The 27,092-nt window shown below is 34.5% G+C and overlaps 3 protein-coding genes across 4 annotated transcripts; all 3 read left to right on the plus strand.

Annotated features, from left to right (window-relative positions):
- Positions 1-8,278: 8,278 nt before the first annotated feature.
- On the plus strand, positions 8,279-9,046 carry LOC115956821. The gene has a single exon (XM_031075106.1). It carries the CDS (start codon positions 8,279-8,281, stop codon positions 9,044-9,046), a length of 768 nt encoding a protein of 255 aa, XP_030930966.1.
- A 3,005-nt stretch (positions 9,047-12,051) lies between these two features.
- LOC115956822 lies at positions 12,052-15,976 on the plus strand. Its single transcript, XM_031075107.1, has 3 exons — positions 12,052-12,213; positions 15,227-15,364; positions 15,446-15,976. The coding sequence occupies exons 1-3, from the start codon at positions 12,052-12,054 to the stop codon at positions 15,974-15,976; spliced, it is 831 nt and encodes a 276-aa protein (XP_030930967.1).
- A 5,958-nt stretch (positions 15,977-21,934) lies between these two features.
- Positions 21,935-25,279, plus strand: LOC115958081. Of its 2 annotated transcripts, XM_031076444.1 has the most exons (3): positions 21,935-22,391; positions 23,988-24,710; positions 24,902-25,279. In XM_031076444.1, exons 1-2 carry the CDS (start codon positions 22,028-22,030, stop codon positions 24,683-24,685), a joined length of 1,062 nt encoding a protein of 353 aa, XP_030932304.1. In that variant the 5' UTR covers positions 21,935-22,027; the 3' UTR covers positions 24,686-24,710; positions 24,902-25,279. The 2 variants fall into 2 exon arrangements, with proteins under 2 accessions (XP_030932304.1, XP_030932303.1); XM_031076443.1 differs by having other exon boundaries at positions 21,936-22,391; positions 23,988-25,275.
- The last annotated feature ends 1,813 nt before the right edge of the window (positions 25,280-27,092 follow it).

Genomic DNA, 27,092 nt, shown 5'->3' on the forward strand with positions numbered 1-27,092 from the left:
TAGCTGGGATGCACCTTTGACCTGGATTTTGGAACGTCCAAGGAGGAATTTACTCCTTGGACGTGTTCTCTTTGCCCCAGTGGGCCTGAATAAGGATTCTGGGCCACATCATCTCCTCGGACAGACTGGTCCTCGAACGGGCCCAGGGCCCAGCCAACCTATTATTCTGGGCCGGTCCCCACAGAAACTAATGTCAAATAGACTCTAAGAATAAGTGTAGTGGAAAGCTGATATTGAGACTTGGAAATATTTCTAAGCAAAATATGTGTAACAAGGATGGCAACAGGGTGGGGCGACGCCAAAGGATGGGGTCTTCACCCTTATCCTGCATGGTTTTGTCTTACCCCATTCTCGTCGTATCCCACATGGTGGGGCAAATTGCCTTGCCCCATTCCTGCCCCTTAGGGTTTCAATGGGCTTTGCCCTAATCTGTAAAAATTTACTTTGTATTAATCTACTATCACACTCCGCCCTACACCTATTACAATTTTTTTTATAAAACATATTTCATTAATACAAATATACTTGAAATGATTCTCTCAAAAAAAATTTATACTTGAAATTACAGTTACATTTATTACATCAAATTAAATTAATTTTTAGTAAGAACCGAATAATATTATCCAAAGTATTTAACAGGACTATATCATAATAAAACAAAAAATCTTAATATTCATACATTTAAATACTTAGTGATACAAATTAAGTTTTTAACACTAACAGAGCAGAGTGGGGTTAAAAAGCCTAAACACATCCCCGCCCCACCTTAGGGTGTGAGAAAAAAAAAACTCTTGCTCCATCCTCGCCTACCACTCTTACGCAGGAAAAAAATTGTCATCTCTACTGCAAATTATGATTGTGTTTAATAAATATGTATAAAAAACACGTCTCACATTGACAAATATCAATAATTTTCTTCTTAAATTAATTTTATATATAATAGAATTTTAATCCTATGTGTTTGCTCCATTATTGTTACTCTTACTTATCATGTCAAAACACAAATCAATTTTAGTATAAATGAGATTCAAATCAAAGATCTCTTATTCTAAAATAAAAAATAAAAACTTTACCAGATCTATTTTATTAATTACCTTATAAAATAGTAGGTTAGCCTCTAGAGATAAGAGTAAATAGAAGACAAATAGAATACGTCTGCATCAACCATAAAATAAAACCAAATAAGCCCTACCTCTGCTCTGCCTTTACCTTAATGGAACCATGTGTGGCTGTGGCGCAATTATCCCATTAAAATTTAAATGTTCTCATTTTAATTTTTCGATCCGTCTTTTTCTGGTTAAGACAGCACAGGAGGGGTAAGGTGTAGAGTAGTAACCTTTTTGGGTAAAGTTTAAGTACTACTTTAGCCTTAGGGATCAAACATTCACATTATCGTCCCCACAAGTCAAATAAAAAGAAAAGATTTACTTCTGTACTTCTACTGACAAACCATGTGCTAATGTTCTACATCGGATTTGGATAAAGAAAGAGTTCTGTTACTTGACTTACTTCTGTACTTCTACTGACAAACTTATGCGCTACTGTTATAAGGATATGTTAATGTACGCACGTTAATCCATTCGCTCTTAAAAATATTTTTTTGAAAATTGAAAATGTTGTCAATATTTTTTCAAGATTTTTCAATTCTCAAAAAAAAAAAATTTTCAAGAATGAAAATTATTGTATATCCTTAGAAGGCACATATTAGTAAAATCCATATTGTAAATCGGATTTGAATCCGATACAATACTTAAGGTAGGTATTGCAACATGTACAATTACACCACACCCACTCACATCAATTTTTACTACTTTCATTTTTTAATTTTATCTTTTTAACTTTTTAAAACTTTTTTTTATTCAATGATTGAGACTAAAAGTTTATTTTTTAAACTTTCAATCTTAATCATGTATTAGGATATTGCACCTTATCTGAATCTTTCTACATCCATATTGGAGATAGGAGCCTAGCATAAACCTTTTTTTCTTTTTCTTTTTTATATATAAGATAGAAATTCTACTTTAGTATAATCTAAGTGTATGTATAAGTGTGAGAGTTTCCTTTCTAGAAATTTAAACTCTAGCTTTTACTCCCACACCTCACATACACTTATACTTGTAAAGTGACAATCACACTAAAGATGTGCAATAGTAATATAAACTTTAAAACGCCATTGAAGTATTGAATCAAGGTTGGTGGCACAATTTAGGGCTAAATTGTTGGTCTCTAATATACTCACTTGCAAGTCTACTGTCAAAAACATGTCATGGTCAATTATAATCACAAAAATACAAATTTTGACTTATTGGACCGCTAGGCCTCCATTTCAGAAGTGCATATTGTGCGTTTCTCAGCAAAAGCGTTTTTTTTGTGAGTCTCGTGCACTGTTTATGGGACCCATAAGTACCTTCATTCAGTAACTTTTTCTTTAAAATTGGGTCATATAGCACTATTCATATATTTAAAAATTATTTTGTTACAATATTTTTAAATTTCAATTTTTAATAATAAACAACATCCAAATAAACCCTAAGAGTGCGTTTGGGAAGCGCGTTTGCGTTTCAGGAAATTTTTTTTTTTTCCAGCGAATGAACAGTAAAAGTACTGTTCATGTACTGTGCGGGAGACAAATTTTACTATTCATACACTGTTTATGTACTATTCATGGGACCCACAATCACTTTATTCAGAAAAAAAAAAATTAAAAATGGGTCCCACGGTACTATTTACACATTTAAAAATTATTTTGCTACAGTGTTTTTCAGTTTTCAGTTTCAGTTTTCAGTTTTCAGCTATATCCAAACAGAGCCTAAGTGTCATTTTCTTAATAAAACGTGTTTCATACTTCTATTTCTCCATTTATTTACTCTTGCTGCGTTAATGACTAGTTGTCCACACATTTTTATTTTTTGAGCAATACTATGAACATATTACTGTTTTTTATACCTACTATTGACGGTAGTCAGTGGGAACTATAATTTGACTTTAAGCCATAAAATTTATACTTATATATTCACTCAAACATATATATATATATATATATATATATATATATAATATTTTTAAGGAAAATACGGTGGATTAATCCAACGTTAGAAAATGAATGTGAGTTAAAGAAGTTTTAAAGTTTTTATTATGTATCCAAGAGTTAGACTCTTTTGAATATACACCATTATCAATTTCTTTAAGACCTTCTTTTTTCTTTTTATGTGTTTTAAAAATACTTAGTATTCTTAAAAAAAAAAAATAAATAAAAGTATTTTTAAGGTTAAAATGCAAAAATCAACCTCTAACTTTTTAACATTTTTCATTTCAATCTTATAAGTTTGGATTTTGTCATTTCAATCATTTAATTTTCATTATTTCCCAATTAAATCCTCTATTCTACCGTTATCTTATCAAAATAGCATTGTTTTAGACCTTAATTAATATTTATTTTTTATTTTTTATTTATTTCTTAAGTTTAGAAAAAAATGTGACAAAAAAAAAAAACAGAAATCCAGTTAGACCCACGCCTGAATAACTACAGCTGATTGCAATATTGAAGCAATGAGCCTCACCAAAATCTAATAATGAAAAACAGATAAAAACCAAATAAAAATTACGAAACTTTCCTTCAATTTCTGCAAATAGATACTCAAATCAAAAGTAAGTAAGTAACCCAGTCCTTAACAAACCTTCATCGTTGCAAGGTGGTCTATTTAAAAAAAAATAAAAAAAAATAAAATCGTAACCCACGATACCCAAAACTCACATCATAGCACCTAGCTTCGGATCTCTATGTTGAAGGCCAACAGGCATGGACCCAGCACTAGTCAAGCCTCGCATCATGGTGGTTGAGTTTTTGAGGGTATGATTGAAAGAGATGTGGTTTCTTGGAGCTCTATGTGGTTGATGGGCATTGCAAAGGGGAAAGGATAGGTATATGAGGTTGATGGGTATATGCGGTTGGAGATGTGGGTGGGACGAAATGTTCCTCTAATTGGATTTCTATATTTTTTAATTAACATATTTTCTAAGAAAAAAATAAATATTAACTAAGGTCTAAATCGACCCATTCTTGGTAAGGGTGGGACGAAATGTTCCTCTAATTGGATTTCTATATTTTTTTAATTAACATATTTTCTAAGAAAAAAATAAATATTAACTAAGGTCTAAATCGACCCATTTTGGTAAGTTAATGGCAAAAACCAAATTGGGAAGAATGACGGAATATTCAATTTACTCGGCCATGACTTAAAGCATTGTGCTCCCTATTTCGCAACAACCAAGAATGATGGGGAGGTTATTTGTCAAAATGGTGACTGGCTTAAAGCCATGGGGGGACGGACTCGATCACCTCCTCGCAGGAAGTATGAAAGAGATGAGGTCGGAGTGGAGCTGGATAGGCGAATGGAACAGACTGGCAGGTCAGTCATGATGCAGTCACTGGAGACGACGGAAACACAGCTCGTCATTATTCCAATCCTAAATCCGGTATGGAGGAGGGTGCAAGTACTGGTCAGGTGCAAGTTCCGGTGGCTGTTTCCATGCATACAGCGACTGAAGCAAGTAACGAAAACCCTAGGGAAGTTGATAATGTTGAAGCCGAGATTTCAGGATCAGTTACGGACTCCATGCAAACTGATGCCGTGTTGGGTGCAAACCAAGCTGACGTGGAGGAGCATATTTATGGGGCAGTAACTTCAAAACCAGATTTTCAGCTATTATTAAATGGCATGCCTAATTTGAATACGTGGATTGAGAAGGAAGCTAAAAGTGCTAATAGGAATGAGGTGCAAGTAATGTCCAGGTCAAAGGATTCTTGAGCACGTGCCACTTAACAAGCAGCTAGTTATGGATGAAGCTGGGCTGTCTAATTATAAGCCCAAATCTACATGGATCCGATTTAATAGAATGGAATTTGGGCTTGGTGGTTTAGCCCGTGCAATCACACTCCCAACACTTGGGAAGAGAGACACGAGAGATGAAGTTAGTGAGCAGGTTGAGGAGAATGAACATAAGAGAGGAAAGGTAGTCAATGAGGGTGGAAGTTCAGAAGATTTATCGGCGGGGGTGGACAGCCACCCTTGCCGGAAGCAATAAGGCTATTAAGCTGGAACTGCCAAGGGCTTGGAAACCCTTGGACAGGTCGAAGTCTTCGCAAAATTGTGAGGGAACAAGCTCCCAACGTATGTTTTCTTATGGAAACAAGGCTGGACAAAGAAGGATTTAAGAAACTGTATGATGATTTACCTTTTCCCAACCGAATTATTGCAAAAAACCCAGATTTAGGAGGAGGTATTGCTTTGATTTGGAAGAGTGAAGTCTCATTGGATTTTATTAATTTCACAGCTAATCATGTACTAGCTAAGGTTGTGGAGGAAGATGGATTTGAATGGTTTTTGACAGGATTTTATGGTTGGCCAAAAGCAAATCAACGAGAGAAGTCGTGGAAATTACTAGCTCATCATTTGAAAACATTTGTGGATGGTCCATGGCTCTGTATTGGTGATTTTAATGCTTTCCTCCATGCATCAGAAAAACAAAGCAAGCGACTTGCCTAAGCAGCACAGGTGGATGCTTTTAGAGAAGCTTTGGAATTATGTCAACTTGAAGATTTGGGTTATAGAGGCTACCCTTTCACTTGGAGTAATAAGAGGCTGGGTGATGCAAATACAAAAATCCGCCTTGATCGAGCTGTAGCAACTAAGGAGTGGAGGGAAAAATATCAGTTGAGCACGGTTACTTATCTTTACTCCCATGCTTCTGATCATATGCCTATTGTTCTTCAGACTTTGAGTTATCATAAGCTGAGACAGAGAAGGGAAAGGTTATTTAAATTTGAGGAATCATGGCTCATGTGGGAGGAATGTGAGCAGGTGGTGGGTGAGGCATGGCATGCAACTGGAAACAATGAGGTGGGGCTGGCCTTGGTTAGGGAGAAAATTAAACACTGTGGTTCGGATTTGATGGCATGGGGGACATCCAAAGCTGATCCGAATGATGAGGAAATTAAAAAATTTTAGAAACAACTTGAGAATCTTACTGAAGCCGAAACTACTGAGGAGACTAAAACTGAATATTTGGAGGTTAGCAAACGGTTGGATGATTTATTGTTGAAGTAAGAGATTTATTGGGCTCAACAGTCAAGAATTCCCTGGCTAAAATATGGGGATAAAAATACAAAATATTTCCATTCCAAAGCAAGCAAAAGGAGGAGGAGGAACCATATAAATGGGATTCAAAATGAGGACGGTCTATGGGTGGAGGAGATGGAGGATATAGTCAATGTAGCTGCTGGGTATTTTGATAATTTATTCAGTGTAGGTTCATGTGATCAAATGGAGGAGTGTCTTGATGCAATCTCTAGAAAGGTGACCCCTAAGATGCAGCAAATGTTGTCCAATGATTTTACTACTGAGGAAGTGGAAGTGGCGTTGTTCCAAATGGGACCAACAAAAGCTCCTGGGCTGGATGATATGAATGCTCTTTTCTACCAAAAGTTTTGGCATGTTGTGGGTGAGTCTGTTACTATGGCTGTGTTAGATTTTTTAAATTTTGGTAACATGGTGCCTGATATTAATCATACCAATATTGTTCTTATTCCTAAAGTTAAGAACCCTGAGAAGATGTTTGATTTTAAACCTATTAGCCTGTATAACGTTATCTATAAAATTATATCTAAGGTCTTGGCGAATAGATTGAAGCAGGTTCTCTCCTAGATCATCTCTCTCACTCAAAGTGCCTTTGTGCCTAGTCCTCTCATCACGGATAATGTGTTGGTGGCTTATGAAACTTTGCACACTATGCATTATAGGACGAAGGGTAAAAAAGGGTCTTTAGCACTGAAGCTTGATATCAATAAGGCTTATGATCGTGTAGAGTGGCCTTTTCTGAAGGAAATTATGCATAAGTTGGGGTTCCCTGACAGGTGGATTGATAAAGTGATGAGTTGTGTCACAACGCCCTCTTTTTCTGTGCTCATTAATGGCAAACGACATGGCAATATACACCCATCAAGAGGAATCCGTCAAGGAGATCCTCTTTCACCTTATTTATTTTTGTTGTGTGCAGAGGGGTTCACTTCTTTACTGGCGAAGGCAGATTTGGAAGGGAAAATCCATGGTGTTTCTATTTGCAGAAGAGCACCCAAAATCACCAACCTATTATTTGATGATGACTCATTGCTATTTTGCAGAGCTACTAAAACTGAAGTGGAGGTGATTACCGATATCCTTAAAACATATGCTCAAGCCTCAGGCCAAAGTATAAACTTAGAGAAGTCATCTGTATACTTCAGCGGCAATGCCCCAAATTCTCAAAAAGAGGAGATCAAGCAGATTCTAGGGGTAAGAGAGGTGGACCAGTTTGAATCCTATCTGGGGCTGCCTACATTGGTTGGAAGATCAAAATATCAGTCTTTTTCTTATTTAAAGGATAGGGTATGGAAGAAATTGCAAGGGTGAAAGGGCATGTTACTATCAAGAGCGGGGAAAGAGATTCTCATCAAGGTTGTGGCACATTCCATTCCAACATATACAATGGGTGTGTTCCAACTTCCAATGAAATTATGTGATGAGATGCTTTGTGTGAAAAGTTTTGGTGGGGACAAGTAGGGAATGAAAGGAAAATTCATTGGAGAAGGTGGGACATATTAGCCACTCCTAAAAAAGAAGGTGGCATGGGGTTTCGTGATTTACGAGCTTTCAATCTTGCTATGCTAGCAAAGCAAGGATGGAGATTGCTTCAGGATAACGAATCTCTATTATACAAGTGTTTCAAGGCTAGATATTTTCCATGATCTAATCTTTTTGAAGCTGTTGTATCCCCTAATTGTTCTTTTGTATGGAGAAGCATAATGGCGGTGCTACCTATCCTGAAAAATGGGTGCTGTTGGAGATTTGGGAATGGATATTCAACTAGAGTTCATGAGGATAGATGGATTCCAAATCATCCAACCAATAAAGTTTTATACCCAGCCAGTGAGGAAACTGATGGAATGTTAGTGGCTGACCTCCTTGATTCGGACCTGCAATGTTGGAGAAGAGAGCTGATCACATCAGTGTTTCATATTGATGATACAGAGGCAATATGTAGAATTCCATTGAGTCATCGACATGTGCCAGATTTATTAGTTTGGATGTACAATAAGAATGGTGTGTTCTTAGTAAAATCGGCTTATAGGGTGGCTGTGTAGATTCAGAAAGGTGAAGAATGAGCTGAAAACTCTAGTGGCTGTGCTGGAAAACAGGTGTGGAATGCTCTGTGGAAGTTACATATTCCTAATAAGATTAAAATGGTTGGCTGGAGGGCTTGTCAGGAGATTTTGCCAACACGTTTAAACCTTACAAAGCGACGAATTATTCATGATAATATATGTCCGAACTGCACCAAATTTCCTGAGTTAACAGTACATGCATTATGGGACTGTGGGGTCGCTGTGGATGTGTGGGCTGGGAGTGCGCTGAAGTTACAGAAGTGTGCACATGGCCAAGCTAATATGATAGAGCTGATGGAGTATTTGTTGAGTAGACTTTCTGTGCAGGAGATGGAGTTGTTCTTAGTTCAGGCGTGGATAATTTGGAATCAACAAAACAAGTCGCTGCATGGGGTAAAGCTTCAAGATCCAAACATGTTATGTAAAAGAGCTGTGGAGTACCTGGAGGAATTTCAGAATTCTCAAGGAAATTTGCGTGTTGATGGTGTGGTGCATTCAGTTGGTGACGTGTGGAAACCACCTCCAACTTTGGTCTTCAAATTAAATTTTGATGCAACAGTGTTTTTGGAAGCTAAACAGACTGGGTTTGGTGCCATTATAAGGAATGATAAGGGTGAGGTTATGGTAGGGATGTCAGCAGGAGGACCCCCGGTGAGTAGCAGTGAAGAAGCGGAGTTGTTAGCATGCAGGAAGGCAGTAGAGTTTGCCACTGATGCTGGCTTTACTGAGCTTGTGATCGAAGGAGATAATAGTAATGTAATGAAAGCTTTATCTTCTTCTTTGGCTGATCGGTCGCACTTAGGCAATGTGGTGGATGATGTGCACAACTTAGTTTGTGGGCTGTAGTGGGTAAGTTTCAGTTGTATTAGGAGAGGGGGTAACTGGGTAGCTCATGCTCTTGCGTAGTATGCTAGGAAAATTTCTGAAGATGTGTTATGGATGGAGGATTCACCCCCACTAGCTTTGAATGCCTTGTACCATGATTCTCTTTTGTTATAAATAGATGAATGTTCCAATTTCCAAAAAAAAAAAAAAAAAAACTGAAATAACAAAACCCACACTTAGAGAGTGAATAATGTATTTTGGCTTATTTTCCACCAATATGAAATATAAAAGTAATTTATGTGTACCTTAATTGGTATTTTGTTTCTCAAAAAATAAGGTTGTAAGGTTGAATTTATTCAACCATCTAATTGGTTTTATTCCGTGCCAAATTTGCCATTGGAGAAAGCACAAGGTGTTGGGTCTGAAGAGAGCAAAGAGCAGATGAGAAAGAGAGAGAAAAGAAGAGAAATAATGAGAGAGGAGAGAGAAATTTCGAGGTTAAAAAGGAGGAGAGAGAGTATTAAAAACTATTATTTTGTTTTAGAATTGAGCTACAATGCAATTCTACAGGTAGAATTGCACTGTAGCACTATTGCAAATTTTTTTACAATAGTTGAGTTTTAGAAGTTCGGAAGAAGCTTGGTTTTTGTGTGAAAATGGTAAAACTCACCTACATATGCCATTTAGCATGCCCAGTGCAAATGCTCGGAGGGAGCTTCACAAACTGGATTACAAGCAAATTTTAAATAATGTAATAGTTTTTGTAATAATTTATTCATAACGGTTATATTGAACTTTTTCTCATTATTATTATCATTATTTAGAGTAATTTTAGATGAACTTATTTTTATTGACTCATTTTCTTTAAACAATAAATTATATATTAAAAAGTTGTAACGATTTAGCTTTCACAAAACTTTGCATAAACATGATAAATAAAATTTCAAACAAACTCTAAGAATAAGTGTAGTGGAAAGCTAATATTGAGACTTGGAAATATTTTAGTGCAAAATTTGTGTAATAGGGATAACAATAGGGTGAGGTGGTGCCAAAGGATGGGGTTTCCACCCTCGTCCTGCATAGTTTTGTCTTAACCTAATCTTTATTAAAAAAAAAAGTGTATATGTGTGAGAGTCTCATTTTTGGAGACTTGAAGTCTAGTTTTTGTCCCTCACACCCCACATATACTTATACTTATGAAGTGACCATCACACCAAAAATACACGATGATTATATAAACTTAAAAAAGCCACTTAAGTAATGAATCGAGGTTGCACAACACAGGGCTAAATTGTTGGTCTCTAATTACTTGCAAGCCTACTGTCAAAAACATGTCGTGGTCAAGTTATAATCACAAAAATACAAATATAGACTTATTGGACCACTAGGTGTCATTTTCTTAATACAACGTGTTTCATACTTCTATTTCTCTAGATTGTTGGTCTCTAATTACTTGTAAGCCTACTGTCAAAAACATGTCGTGGTCAAGTTATAATCACAAAAATACAAATTTAGACTTATTGGACCACTAGGTGTCATTTTCTTAATACAACGTGTTTCATACTTCTATTTCTCCAGGTATCTACTCTTGCTGCGTTAGTGACGTGTTGTCCACACTTTTTTTATTTTTTGAGCAATACTATGAATGGATGAATTTTTTTATACCTATTGATGGTGGTCAAGGGTAGGGGCAGGGGCGGAGCCAGAGCTGGTCGAGGGGTGGGCAGTTGCCCCCCGGCTCCTTGAAAAAAATCCTTAAAGTAGGTATATTATGAACTATTCTTTGGTACTTTACCTTGACAAAAAAAAAGACTCTCACTTTAATACATGTATGGACCCTTAACACCAAGAAAGTAAGAAAAAAGAAATTTCTCCCATGTACCAAATCATGTAACTTTTTCACCAAATTTACTATTCTCATTAGTTTTATCTCACCATGTATGTCTCCAACCATTTCATTGTTCTTTTTTTTCTCAATCATTATTTTCAGTTTACTATTCACAACTATTTTCTTGTGGAACAATATTATAAATACTACAAAATTTACAAATTGACGTGTTATCAATTATAAAAAAATTCATTTAAATATTTATTTATTACATTGTTTAACTGTCATACATTCTTGTCACATCAGTTTGTGAGATTTTTACAGTAGAATTTATAGTCACTTTAGTTTTGAGAAATTCTATATCCACAACATTTTAACAATACTTTCACAACAAATCTTAAGTAACAGATTGTTACTAGCTATTATTGGTGAGAAAAAAAAAATTCAGTGGTGGGTTGAAATTTGAACTAGTAACAACTTACCACTTATGATTTATTGTGAAAGTATTGTGAAAATCTTACTTATCCCATTTTTTTTCCTAGCAATCCAATTACTGGTCCCCATAAGTAACATATAATTATTAGAAAAAACAATACTTAATTTCCTTTTAATATTATTTTAATCTTGTTCCCCTTAATTGAAATCCTAGCTACACCACTGGTCAGTCAGTGGGGAACTATAATTTGACTTTAAGCCGTAAAATTTATACTCAAACATATATATAGTATTTTAAAGGTTAAAATGCAAAAATTAACCTCTAAGTTCAACATTTTTCATTTCAGTCTTATAAGTTTGGATTTTGTCATTTTAGTCCTCAAAGTTTCATTTTTTTACCAATTAAGTCCTCAGTTACTGTGCTGTTAGTTTCTGTTGTTAACTTACCTAAACAATGTCATTTTAGACCTTAGTTAATATTTATTTTTTATTTATTTCTTAATTTTAGAAAAAAAAAACATTAAAAAAAAAAAAACAGAAATCCAATTAGACCCACACATAAAACCAAATAAAAATTACAAAACTTTCCTTCAATTTCTGCAAATGGATACTCAAATCAAAAGTAACCCAGTCCTTACCAAACCTTCATCGTTGCAAGGTGGTCTATTTTAAAAAATAAAATAAAATAGAAATGTAAACCACCATACCCAAAACTCACATCATAGCACCTAGCTTCGGATCTCTATGTTGAAGGCCAACGGGCATGGACCCAGCACTAGTCAAGCCTCACATTATGGTGGGTCAAGTTTTTGAGGGTATGATGGAAAGAGATGGGGTTTCTTGGAGCTCTATGGTTGAAGTGTATTGCAAAGGGGAAAGGATGGGTGATGCTGGAAATTCATTTGATATCATGCCAGAGAGGAATGTAGTTACTTGAACGGCAATGATTGATGGGTATATCTATACTATTATTTACGGGGTTTTTCCTGTTTGGATTTCTCATTTTTTAGTTCAAAAATATCCTTATACCCCTATATTTAAGTAGAGACAAAACTAAAAGACAATCCAGTAAAAATACAACTCTAACTTCTACTAAAACATTGCCTAAAAGATAGGACCACTCTCCTGTTAATTTCCAAATTACATTATCCACTTATAAATTAGATTCTCAAAATAAAAATTATATATATAAAATAAAAACACAGTTTTTTTTTTTTTTTGGGCTAAAAAAAAAGTCTCATTGCAGCACGAAGCGCGTGTGATGAGACTAGTGAGGTTGGAGAGTTTCAAAGATGGGTTTGAATTGTTATTCAGATGTGGGTGGGACGACGTGTTCCTCTAATTGGATTTCTATTTTTTTTAATTAACATTTTTTATAAAATTAAGTAATAAATAAAAAATAAATATTAATTAAGGTTTAAAATGACCCATTTTGGTAAGTTAATGACAGAAACTAACAGCACATTAACGGGAGATTTAATTGGGAAGGAATAAAACTTTAAGAACTGAAATAACAAAACTCAAACTTAGAGAGTGAGTTATGCATTTTGGCCTATTTTCAACCAATATTAAATCTAAAAGTCATTTATGTGTACCTTAATTGGTATTTTGTTTCTCAAAAAAAATAAAATAAATAAATAAACCTGATATTTTAATGTAAGAAAACCCAAAAAATATAAAATATTCCCTACATTTGTTTATCGTTAAAGATTTTTTGCATGATTATTATGTTTTCTTATTATCTTTTCAAGTTTAAATTTTCACTTATGAATAAAAAGATTTTTAATCGTTAAATAGACACCAAGTACAACTTACATATATTACGTTATTATGTATAATTATCCCTACATGTTATTGTTTATTAGACAAATTTTTATGAATGAGAATAAATTGTTACATTAAGAATTTGAGGTCTTATTATTAGCTTTTTTTTATTAATCACTTTTTAAAGGTATGAATAATTTTTTTTTTTCCTTATGTTAACCTATGTCTACTGAGATAACAAGTTGTTTAATTATTAATTCAATATTACTTTTGTATAAACCTGTCGTTAATACCAGTTTTATTGTATACAAATCATAATATCAGTTTTATTGTACACAAATCATAATATGTCTCCTCAATAAATTCTCTCTATATATATTATTAAAAAAAAAAAAAAAAGATGAATAGACTTTTTTTCTATCAAACCCAGTAAAAAAAAAAACTTAATATATTTTTTTTCTTTTTTGCTTTTTGTTGAAAATGGGAGGGGGTATGGTATTCAAATTATAAATATGAGACATTGCAAAGAATGCCGTACTAGCTTTGTTGCTGGGGTTCATTAAGTATAAGCCTCAAGCTCACTCTTAAAGAAATAATTTGACTTAAAATTGCTTAAATAAAGCATCATTTGGTAACTCAATGGCGCACCCTTTAGCTATGTTTGCTAAATCTATCTTTACTAATGTAACTTGAATGGAAGATCCTCCTTCTCCTACCTTTAGTGGCTTTGTTCTTTGATGTAAATGCTTCTCTTTGTGAATGATAGTTTTTTTCCCCTAAATAATAATAATAATAAATAAAGCATTATCTAACTCCCTCCTTAGTAAAGTGGGATAATGCTTATAAGATCTAAAAACTTTTTTGTTTACCATGTAATTGATTATTGATAGGAGAGCATGAAATCTGTTAAACTGAGCCCCTGAGCTTACCTAAAAAAGAAATATTTGAGTGAAAAAAATAAAGCTTCTAAGATTGTTGACTTTTGATTTGTCTTCCTTGGCTTTTTCCTTCTGGGGTTTAAGTGACTGTTTGGATCCGTGCTTGTGAGATTCTTTCAGCGTTTGCATTTAAAACTCAAATGGGACCTATGCTACAGTAAACAAAAATAAACACTAAGATGAGAAACACAGGAATGAGCTGAAACATAGGAATGAAAATTAAGACACACCGTTTCATTAAACTCCAAACGCGTGTGCAACTACTGTTCATGGACACAAGCCAGCAAAATTCATTGCACAAGCACAATTGATTTGATCAAAACGGTGATTCATTTTGCACAAGCATAGCTATCTAATCAAAACGGTGCGCTCTGTTCAACGATCTGATCAAAACAATGATTCATTGCACAAGCACAGCTATCTAATCAAAACGGTGTGCTTTGTTCAACGGCTATTTTCGCATTCTCTTCAGCTTTCTTCTTTTCTCTCAACTACTGTGGTAGAATGTCTACAAAGCTCTTCAATGCTCCGTCTGAATCCTCTTCAATGACTTGCACCTACCCACCAACCCTAAAACCATCAAAACAAAGCACACACAGTAATTGCAAACCCATTACGCGGAACGTGCTTACCTGATCCCCTCTGTTCTTCCTTCGCTCAAGCTCACCTTCTCTCCGCTTGGGACATCGTTGTCGCCATTGTGGGTCTTTGCATTCATGGGTAAGTTGTGTCTAACTTCTCATGCATTTTGATTTGTTGGTGTGTGGTTATATTGTTTTCCATGAGGCTTCATCAATCTGTGGTTTTTTGTGTTCAATGTTTGTGTGTGGTTTTTTTGTGTTTTCTATGACACTAGTATGTGGGTTTCTCTCTCCTTCGTGTAATTTTGTGTGTTTCTCTTCCTACCTTTGTTGTATTTGGATATATGTGACTTTACTTTGCATTTTTTATGTGGGCATGCCTAACTGATTTATACAATGCACACGAACTGTTTGTTGAAATGCCTTTATGAGTATAGAAGGAAGTTGTAACAAAAATGGTTAAGGGGAAATCGAAGGACGGTGGTAATGATCCGAGAGTTGATTGGAAAGAACCTAAGGAACTACAAGCTTTTTGTAAGTTCTGTGCTGTTCGAGTCCTAGAAGGCAAGAGGGTCGGAGGATTTTTTACCAAACTGGGGTTGATGCAGTGATTAAGTAATTGAGTGACATGGGAAAAGTGGTGACTCACCTGCAGGTTAAAAACAAATGGGATCATCTGAGAAAACTGTGGAAGCAGTATAACAAGTGTTTTGACAATGAGACTGGGTTGGGTATTGATGCTGGAATTGGGATGCTTGAGGCCAGTGATGAGTGGTGGACTCGAAAGATTGCGGTTAGTTCACTTTACATAATTGTAAAAAACTTTACTGTCTATAACTATATTGTGTTCTAACTACTGGTTGTCTACATGTAGGTATGTCTCAATGCAAAAACCTTAAAAAAAAAAAGTTTTTCGAATTGTGACTCCATGGATATCATGTTTGGAGGCACGGTTGCAACAGGGAAAAATGCATTCGGCATGAGTGGTCAAATACCAAAGGAAAGCATCGAAGGATCTGGGGACTCCGCTGATAGCACAGAATTTGTTGACCCTCAATGTGAACCCTTTGTGAATGTTAACCCAATGGAGGTTGAAGGTCCATCATCATCAAGGGCAGAACCAGCAGTGAATAAGGGGAAAGGCTTGGCAACCAGTATCCACATTTTCAAGCCAATTTGCAAGAAACCAAGAAAAAAGTGTTCAGTTGCGCAAGAGATGTCCAACTCTTTGAAAAGCATCTCAGATATTATTGTTGAAAATAGAAGTGTAAGTACTCGTACACCATTTGCTTCCACAGCAACTACTGAGGTTAAAGCAATTCTGGACATGGTGTTGAGTCTTCCTAAGGTGCAATCGGGTGATCACCTTTATCTATTCAGCACCTTTTTCTTTATGATAAAGTAAAGGGTAGGCACATATTTGCAGCACTTGGCGATAACAAGGATGTCTAGCTGAAGTGGCTAGAGAGATAGTACCAAAGGCACCTTGAATATCATTTTTCCTGAAGGAAAGGGAATTGTCTCGATAGGGTTGCTTGGGCTTGGTGTTGTAGTGATCGAATTTTCAGTGTTGTACTTGTTACACTATTATTTTTTTTTATTGGTAGAAACTATGCTTACCATGGGTGTGTATGTAAGACAATAGTTACTAATTAATTGTCATGTAGTGTATGCTTACCTGTTCCTTTTTCTTATGCTTACCTGTTCCTTTGCTTTTTGCATTTTCTCTTTTTCTGATGAGTTTTGAAACTAGTAAAACTTTTTCTTTATTTTTTTAAGGTTTCTGTTTAGTATCATACACTTGTTGAAAAAGGTTACCTAACTTCATTTGGATGGTGGCTTATAGTTCTTGTCATCAACTTTGTAGTGCTGTGCATTTGATATGGTCTCTGATGTAGGATGGCCCTCTGGATTGGAATGCTTGGACAATGTAAGTTACTTAGAGTAGTTTAGGAAATGCAAACTCTTCAAGAGACACACTCTTGGTATGATACCTATCAGGAAAGTGTTCATTCAATGCTCCAAAAACTGATTATAAAGTAGTAGGCTTGGTACATTTATAGCCATCAAGGCAGGTTGCTATTGGTTGGCTGGTTTGTTGCACTTGTTTCTCTTTGATTAGCTTACAATAAAAACTTTCTAACTAAGTTTTCAATTTTCAACAAAATAAGTTTTATCCAAACGGACCCTAAGTCTTTCTTCTCCTTGTCGAATTCGTCAGGTGTTCGATCACCTAGTAGACCTTGTCGTGTTCAAAGTTTAGACCGCATGGTTTCATTCACCAATTTTTTGTTGTTGACGGTTTTCAGAGAGAGAGAAAGAGTAGTAGTTGCTTTGTTTAAGAGAGAAGATTTGTGTTTTGTTTAGTGGGTTTAGGAGGATAATTTTTCCAAATAGCATAAATTTAGAAAATACTTAGGATAAAAGTGTCTGATCAAACTTATTTAGTTAGAGCATTCACAATGATAGTGTCAAATTACTATATTGCTATTTTTAACAACCAACCCAGCAAAAATGAAGTTGCAATGAAGGTGCTATTGCTAAATTTTTTAGCAATTGAACTATAGTAAATTACCATTTATGGCAGTCCACTATAGCTCAAAGTTAGACACATAAATGAATATTTTATTCCTTCTTTTAAACTTTAATTAAAAAGTGCATTTCTCTCTCTCTCTCTCTCTCTCTCTCTCTTACTATTTTTCTTTTCTCTTTCTTCACCTAGTGTCTTTAGTCATTCTCTTCCTTTGATTTTTTTTTTCTCCTTTCTTTCTCTAGCGCCTACTCACCCAACCTCCGAACAGAAGCCCTAAGACTGAAGCCACTGAACCTAAGCCCCAACTTGAAGCTCATAAGAAGGCCATCATTGACATGCAGCAGCCCACCACCACCACCACCATCTTCTCCTTCTCTCTCTTTGATGTTTTCAATTTTAGTTGATTTGGTTTTTGTTGGCTTTGGTTGGATTTAGTTGTGGTAGCAGTGGGTGGGCTATAGGTGTTTGTGGCAATGATGGTGGGTTGCAGGGGTAGTGGGTTGCTCGGTTTTGTGGCAATTTTGTGGTGGTTGTTGAGGTGGGTTTGTGGTGGTAGTGGTGGTATTGGTGGTTGTTGTTGTTGCTGTTTCTTTTTTCTTAAATCAGAGTTATGATGTAGGCTAGTTATGGTTGTGGTAGTAGTTGGTGGTTGGTTATGGCAGTGGGTGGTTGTGGCAAGGTTGGATCGATGGTTGTGATATGAGGGTTGTGGGTTTGTGATTTGGTTTTGCCCGGGGTTTCAATTTTTGGGAGTTGTGGGTGGCAGTGGTGGTGGTGGTGGTGGTTGGTAATGGTTGGCAGAGGATGTGGGTTTGTTCATGCTTCATAGAAAGAGAGAGAGAGATGGAAGAAAAGAGAAAGAATAAAACAATAATAAAGAAAGAATATTTAAATGAAAGTGGTAAAAATATAGAACCATTGATGTTGGGTATATTATAAAATGGGTTGTAAAGTAGTTTTTTGAGTTGCTTAAAACTAAAATTTTTAGCTCCATTATTATGAATGCTCTTATGTAGCACTTTTTTAGAACTCAAGCTTGCCAAACTCAAGTTCCAAGTGAAAATTGAGTTTACTAAACTCAATTTCCAAGTGTTATGTTTGATCAGTTACCATAATGCTTGAAACTCGAGTTTGGTAAACTCAATTTCACTTGGAACTCGAATTCCAAAAAAGTGCTACATAACTACATAAGTTTTGCAAGATATTTTTTCCTAAAATTATGTTATTTGGCAAAAAAGGCCAGTTTCAGATCTTTTGGTTTCAATTTTCTAGGGAGGTGGATGGGGGGTTTTTACACTAAATTATTGGAATGGTAGAAAACGGATCCAAATCCATGGAAAACAACGGTTTGATTTACTGGAGATTGGTTTGGGTGCTTTGGATTGCTCAAGATTGGTTTGTGTTTTGATTTATAATTTTTTTAGTGTTTATTTGGGATTTTTTTGATATATTTGGGAAAATGTTGAATGCTCAGAAAATCAGAAATATTTTAAAAGAAAAAATATTTTATGCACTTTTTTTATAAAAAGTTTATGTAATCTTTGAATTTTAGAGCATTTGTTTTAGTTATATATGATAGTGTTATACACGTGCCATAGTTTTATTGGATCAACTAACATACAAGGCAAGTTGACGTGGCACTTAACGGACACATCAACACTTAACTGATAGAGGGGCTACTAATCAAAACAGTATAGTCATTATACATTTAGCCCTCGTTTTGGCGACACCATTGTTTAGTTGGTGTTGCCTAAGGTTGTCAAAATCAAGATTCTATGTAGGATCGTAGGAGGTAGGTGGGATCGTGGATCGTAGGATCGGATCATGAATCATAAGATCCTACATTTTTTCAGATTTAAAGCAAAAAACACATTGACAATGGCTTTGTATGTTGAATAATCATATAAATTGTGATTTTATCCATTAAAAAAAAAAAAAAAAAAAAAAAAAAAAAAAAAAAAAAAAAAAAAAAAAAAAAAACAACAACAACAACAAAGATTTGCATCATATGATACAATTTGCATGTCATGCATCGTTACGTCTATACTAACGAAACAAATATATCTATGTTTTGACTCAATGTATCTAAAGAGTTCAATAAATTTTTAATTGGCAACCAAATACCAAAATATTTATCAACATAGATGGAAATATTTTCCAAGTTCCAAGTTTAAAATCCAAAATAAGTTATCAAATGGAAACTAGTTAACTAAAATATGAAATCCAATGCAAGATGAATATTAAGGTGAAGTGAACATATTCCCATTCTAGGGTTCTTATAACCACTATCCTAATCATCATCATCCAATTCATCATTTATGTATCCATTGTATACTGCAAAAGAGATCATGATAGAACTTCACACTCAACTATTCAAGTTATACCACTCAGCAACAATTATTGAGCATGCTAAAAAAAAAAATCAATCAATTAATCAATATACAAATACAAGCATACTAATAAAATTATATATAAGAAAAACATTTCAATGATATTAGAACACAATTTAGTAGATTGATCAAACAAATTTAACAATATTATAGCTTAAAAGGTAGCAAAACCAATATAATCTCTTCATTTAGAAATGATGAAGTATTCCTTCATTTTGATTACAAGTAAACTATAAACTAGAAAAAATTTGCTTAAGTTAACATATTTATATATATAAAAAAAAGTCATACCATCACAACATAGAAAAAAAAAACACTTAAAACTTCATTAAAACCAAAAATTTATCCAAAAAAAAACACAAAAACTGATGTTTTGGTAGGATCCCATATGATCCTACATACGATCCTACCATTTTTATGATCCTAGTGTGATCCTAAATGTTTTGATGAGATGTGATCGTAAAATCATGCGATCCTATGATCTAAATCATGATTTTGATAACTATGGTATAGTGCTAGTTTCAATTGTTGCTAGCCTTACGTATACTCTTTTTGATAAATAAAAGTTTCTACCATTTCTCCAAAAAAAAAAAAAAAAAATTAGAATATTCTTCTCTCTCCTTATTTGGGAGTTTTAATAGAGTGAATGAATTTTCCATTCTCTTATTTGAGAGTTTAAGTGGGAGGGAATGGAATGGGTATAAGGGAACATTCATTCCTCTATTCCCTTAAAATCTCAAATTTTCATTTCCTTCGAAATTGAGAGAAATGAGAGGGAATGAAATTAGATTTAATGAATTTTTTTTTACTAAAACTCTCAAAATACTCTTTTATATATATATATATATATATAATCCTTTATTTAAAAATAAAGGTTAAATAGTAAAGTTTAAAATTTTGAAACTTTGGAGTGTGAAATTTAAATATTCCCAAACTTCAGGGTGTGTTTTACATTTTACCTGTGGGAGGGAAGGATCTGAACATAATCTAGAGTCCATGGGCCTAGCCCGAGGATGGGCAAAGGCCCATTCATGCGCCAATTTGGGCTCGACACGTGGACTAAAGTCCGAGGAAGGAAGACAGAGAGACCACTCTAATCCACACTTGACATGTGGACAAAGGTCCGAGGATGGAAAATGAACAAACCCATCGTCTAAGGAGCTTGAGGAACAAATGCACCTTAGGATTGCCTCATTTGACCACTTGCACCAAAAGATAAAACACCGTGGAAGACATCATAGACGTGCAAGTAAAGAAGAGAGAAAATATTTGGGGAAGGTAGCCATCACCTCCATATTCAATGCGTTGTACCAACTTAGTTGGCCGCATTAATGAGGAAAAGACACCTTTACAGTAGTTCCACAACTCACAACACTCTCTACTACCTCCAGCAAAGTCCTGATGGGACAAGCATCCCAATTACTACCCATAGATGTACAGGTGGAGAGCTCAGATGCATTAGGAGAGACTATATAAGGGAAGGGGCTCCCTCTAGAAAGGAGGTTGAAATAATAGAACTTAAACAAGAGGGAAGAGAGTATCAACTTGTATTAAGATTTGAGCAAATAATATATGAACATTGCATCCTCTGACAAGCTCGAGGAGGAGTTTATACTTGTTTTATGTTTATTTTCATTGTATTAAGAGTCACGACTTCATTGATTTCATACTTGGATCATGCAGGGTATTATAGTTGACTTAGTAAGCCCACTCTCTTATAAATTAATTGTGTTTGGCTAGAAATACCTAGTATTACTATTCTAAGTGTGGTCGAGGGCCATTTTTGTGCTCTTACATTACCCCTTAAAGAATTGTTGCTTTATACTTTAAAATCATTTAAACTAAAAATTTAAAAATATATAGAAAAATTAAAATCCAAAACTTCTTTCTAAGGGCCTGTTTAGATATCACTTATTTTGCTGAAATTGAAAACTTATTATTGAAAGTACTACAAAGAAAGGTAAAAGTTAGTTGAAATAGTACAGTGAGGCTCATGAATAGTACCAAAAAGTGCAGTGGGGCCCATGAATAGTAACAAAAATAAACTGAATAGTGAAATAATTTTCATTTTTCATTGGTATCCAAATGGAGGTTAAGCGTGCATTTGGAAAGGAATTATAAATTAAAATTATTTCACTATTCAGCTTATTTTTTTACTATTTATGGGTCTCACTGTACTTTTTAACATTATTCATGGACTCCACTATACTATTTCAACTAACTTTTATCTTTATCTACTGTACTTTCAACAATAATTTTTCAATTTCAACAAAATAAGCGGTATCCAAACAAGTAAGATGAAATATTGTGTCATACAGTCATTTTTTCCAAAATTTTCAGCACAAAAACGTAAAATAAAACAAAACTAAAAACTAAAGCTAAAATTATCTTATATATATATATATATAAAAACTAAAATTAAAATGGGTATTGGTAGGATCCGATAACATTTATCGGGTCAAGATCCGAATTCTCCAAACCCCTGTTCGTCCTTAGATAATGGCAAAAACCCTCTCTATAGTCCCAATCCACCATGTCAATGACTCTTCCCACACTCTCATCTCCAAATGCCTCACTCAAAATCACTCCCTTTTCTCACCTCAGAATTAAAACCTATGTCCAAGCCATTCCATTTCGCTCATTACCAACAAAACCCCCATCTTTTGGCCCCATACCAAGCCAAAATTTTCATGGGTTTTCCGGGAAAAGACTGGGTTTTGTGTTTGAGAAAAAGTTGGACTTAAAGGTTTGTGCTAGTGCAGGGAATGTTAGCGGTGGTGCTGAAGATGATGAAGAAGCTAAGAAAGAGGCTCGAGGGGAAAGCACTATGCCAGAGCGGTTCAGGTACTTGACCAAAGAAGCTCCTGACCCACCACTCAGATGGCCTTTGTTTGTAGGTAAATTCTAACTCTTTCACTTTCTTTTTTTCTTTCTCAATTGGGTCCTGTTCAACTTGGTGCGTGTTTAACTTAACAATAAAAAAGAAAAGAAAATCTGGGTCTGATCCAAGTATTGATCTTGGGTTGAGTTGGGTTTTCCATTACCTATAAATGTTGAGCAACATAAAGCTCGATTTTCGTTTTTGTTTTATCATTTTGCCTGACTGTCTTAGCTTATAAACAGAGGATAAATGTTTGGAAATTTACTTTGTGCTTTATTTGGTTGTGGAGAAATGAATGAAAAGGAACGGAAGCAAAGAAGTTTCAAGTTTGTTTATTATTTTTCATGTAGTGTGGCTTTTAGTGTTACTATACTTGTGCATGAACTAATTGTGGGAAACTGGGAATCAATATCGTAGCTGAGTATTAAGGATTTTATAGTAATACGATTGTTTTTGTACTGGATAAATGTGTCTATTTCATTACTCCTTTTTAATAATTGTATGTCATCATGGTTCTTTACATGCTATGAGTACTCAAAATGGAGTCTTTTTTTTTTGAAAGTTAATTAAAATCTCAATATTGAAATCAAACATTTTGTAAGCAAAAGTGGAAAACAATAAGCCAATTTCACCTAAGAGATTATGGGAAGAAGTTTGTAACTGATAAACTGCATGCTTCTTGTAGAGGGATGGAAGAAATGTAGTTTAAGAGAAGTGTTTTTGTGAGGGAGATTCCTGCACCTAATTACCATTTTTTCATGGTTCTATTTCCTGTGTATCTTTGCGGAATCGTATGATGTGAATTATTTTATTTAAATGCACTAGAACTGATGAGGTTCCTGTTTTGCTGAAATCTTTAAAGGTGTAAATTTTCCGAGTGTTCATGAGCTGTTTTGGATAATTTCTGTGTGATATAAACTGCCAATAAGCTCTAGCTCAAAATGGTATCTCCTCCTTTTGTAAGACCAAGGTGGAGGGTGGCTTGTGGGTTCAAAACCCACCGGTGCATGTATGTAACTTACCAACCAAATTTTTCCATACTAAATTATTCTTTAAAGAATATTTTCCTTGACATTGTAGTAAAAGAGGCTGCCAAGCTTGCATGCATTTGCGCACAAACACAGAGGCAAGGACTCACTCTTAGATAGAGGCCAAAAGCCTCACTTGGGTTATGCTTAAGCAAGTAGTGGGTTTGTTGCTTGTTGGAAGGGCCGGGCCTGGTAGACATCATCTGGCGGATTTGTGGGGGGCATTTCTACTATGTGTTATGTGGACTTTTTTTGGAGAGAACGAAACTACTTGGGTTGTTTTTGTCACGTTCCTCGTATGATTAGATGGCTGATTTGATTGGTTATTCATTTTCTTCACTTGACGAGTTTAGATTTATGTAATTTTAGATGGTTTTTTGTAGTTGCCCTAGTCTACTGCCTATGTACATTGGAAGCATGTTTCTCTTCTTTTTAATAGAACCTTTTCAATTAGTGATAAATAAATAAACAACTTGTTTTACTTGCTTAAAATATTCAGTGAATTTTGTTTTTCGTTTTCTTTTCAAAGAAATAAAATGCATATGCTGCTGACTAACTCATACTTACTGTCGATTATTATGCAGCCCTTGCTTTCCTTGTCTATGCATGGAGGGCAGTCTTGTTTGAACTTTCTAATTGGCGAAAGGCTGCACTTGGTATTGTTAGTTTTGTGGGATACCTCTTCAAACTTGCCCTGGCTCTCGTATTCCACTTCATTGGTGATCCCATAACTTCAATAATTAGATGTATTGAGACTGCTCTCTATGCCATTCGAGCTCTCCATTCTGCCATAGTGGCATATACACCTGTCCCAGAGTTGACCACAATTATCCTACTGGCATCAGCTGTTCTTGCCATTGCAGAAGTTGCTTCTCCCAACTCTGTAAACAGCCAAACTCATCTTCTCACAGTATCTGGCCTAATTGGGTATGCAGCTGTGTGTGGTTACATCTTGGAGCCATTCTTCTGGACCCTTCTGTTGTTGTTATATGGTTTCTCACGGATTGTTAAGAAGAAAGATAATGTTTCATCTGCATTGCCTGTTGCAGCTGTGCTGGCTGCAGTTGGAGAACCATGGGTCAGAGTTCTGGTAATAGCTTCATATCTGGCTCTTTCTATTTCTCACCATTCAAAAAAGGTTTCCAATGGAAAGGAAGAAGTGGAAGTTGTAATGGCAAATAGGAGGCTTCCAATGCCGTTGCTGGTTGCAGCCTTTACCATTGGAATCCATCTTGCTGCTAAATGGGCTGGGTACCGGCACTTGACATGGAAGATAGTCTGAGCATGATAACTTGACTTGTGCCTACATAGGTTTTGAGGAAAGTTGCCCTTGTACATTTTTGAGTTGGCTTGTGTGAGGAATTATTGTGGCGGCAATCAATATAATTTTCATTCTTTTCAATTCCTTAGTAATCTTTCCATGTCGATGGGTAGAATAGAATGGTGACTACAATTTCTTGCTTATGTTGTTCCCCTTCTCTCTTCTTCCTTCATGCTGGTTAGGATTCAAAGACTATGCAAATGTGATAAAATCAGATAATTTGTGGCATATAGTAATGGTTTCAGAGTCATCTGCAACATACAATTTTACTGGTATCTCAACTGCCGGTAGATGGCCATGGATCTGCACTCTTTGCATGGAAACTTTGATGAGATAGGTCTATAATTTAGAAACTATTTATTGAAAATTGTTTCCTGTTGAAATTTTCTCAGTCACAAAAAAGTTTCCCCAAGTTAGATATAAGGGTTGTCTTGTTTCTAATAGGGACGATGATGGGGAAAGCTGAAATCTGAATAGAGTCTATGCACACAATCAGATGAGATTTTCATTTAACATAATGCATTCAGTGAATAAACGAAAAAGTATTTACATTCATATTTGTCAGTATCGTACGATAGGTATCGTATTGTGTGTAAAAAGTTTTGTATTGTATCGGCATATCGTAAGTGCTCATGAATCGAACGACACAGTGTGCGTATTGTATGAATTGTATTGTAAAATCATATGTATCGTATGATACATAGGCAAATGCTTTAAAATGAGATTTTTTTGTTAAAATTTGTACTTTTATTTGAATCTAACAAGTTGTTGGACTCGTTTTTAACACAAAATTATTAGTATACTTAATTTAGCTTACTAAAATAATATATTCATAAGTTTTTTTTTCTCTCTCCTATAATTGGACTACAGAGTATACGCTTACCCTTTATTTTGATATTTACAAATTTGTTTTATATACTATGAATAAAATATTAATTGACAATATAATTTTTTTTTATCGTTATTTTTATAAGTCCAAGAAACTAGAAAGCTAAAAAAAAAAAAATTATAAAAAAATTGTTAAAATAAAAAAAACAAGAAGAGATAGTAAATGTTAACAACGAATGATGGTGGAGAAAATTTTAATGAAGAAATAAGTTTGCAAAATTATAAACATGATGATAGCATTGACTTAGATGGGTTGATTAGACAATTTGATGAATATGATGAAAATAAATAATTATTTTTGGGTCATTTGTAATATATTACATATTTTTTGGATAAAATATATATTATCATTTTTGAATTTAAGTAATTTGAATGTGTATGTTATAAATATATGCTAGTTTGATTTTTTTAGTTAGCTTGTTAAATATTATTACACAAGTGATGAATAAATTAGTCATTAGTTGAATATATTCAAAATTTATAATGAATATATCATTTATTAAGTGTTTGTGTATCTTACGATATATAATACGGAAAAACTAAAAATTTATTCATGATACAATTCACGTTTTGATAACTATGTTTACATTCTAGTCAGCAATGTCTATATCCAAATAAAAATTCCCGGAATTTATATCATGTTTCATATTAGGTCATAAATTTAAATTTTATTAATTAAAATCCCAAATTTATGAAACTTTTTTAATTTGAAGCATCTGTTTATTTTTCTGATATTCTTGATGGTAAGGAGGAATAGAAAAACAAGAAATTGTTGATAAAAATTTTGCGTCTTCCATTTTCTAACATAGAAGAATCAATTTCATTTTCTTAATCTAAGCAAAATTTTCTCTCTAAATAAAGGTTTATTTATTACCCTATGTGTTTTATGTCCATCAAATTGACTTATGAATAACTTTCAGGTAAAATGTAGAGTTTTATTAATAGATTTCTGCTTCGTCTTGCTGTATTATTAGTTATTACCCATAATAATGGATATGAATAATGAAGATGGGCACAAACATTAAATTGATTTTGTGGTGTGGTTGTTAGGCAAACCAATTGTGCTGCCCACGGCTTATCTACTTAAGCTCTTTTTTTTGTAATGGTTTTAGGGCCCTTCTCACTTTGCTCTTCCATCTTCTAGCCCATGTCTTAGAGGCAAAGAAGCTTGATGGATCAAACTGTTGATGTAATCGGAATAGAACTATATAGGAAATAAAATCAAAATTCTAAAATTTCAGATGTAAAATCAAAATACTCTCAAACTTTAAGGGTGTAGTTTGCAATTTAACCCAAAAAGAAGAAGAAAAAAAAAAAAAAAAACGAGTTACAGCTTTCCCCATCATCTGATCTTAGCGAATGGGCTGTGAAAGGTATTTGGATTCTAGATGTAAGTGGATTTTGAGTCCAAAATAGCAATTCAGTCAATTTTATGTGAAGAAATTAGAGCTAATAATGGGCCGGATGGTCCTACTTGTAC

The sequence above is a fragment of the Quercus lobata genome, chromosome 8, assembly GCF_001633185.2.
Source record: "Quercus lobata isolate SW786 chromosome 8, ValleyOak3.0 Primary Assembly, whole genome shotgun sequence".
Taxonomy (NCBI): domain Eukaryota; kingdom Viridiplantae; phylum Streptophyta; class Magnoliopsida; order Fagales; family Fagaceae; genus Quercus; species Quercus lobata.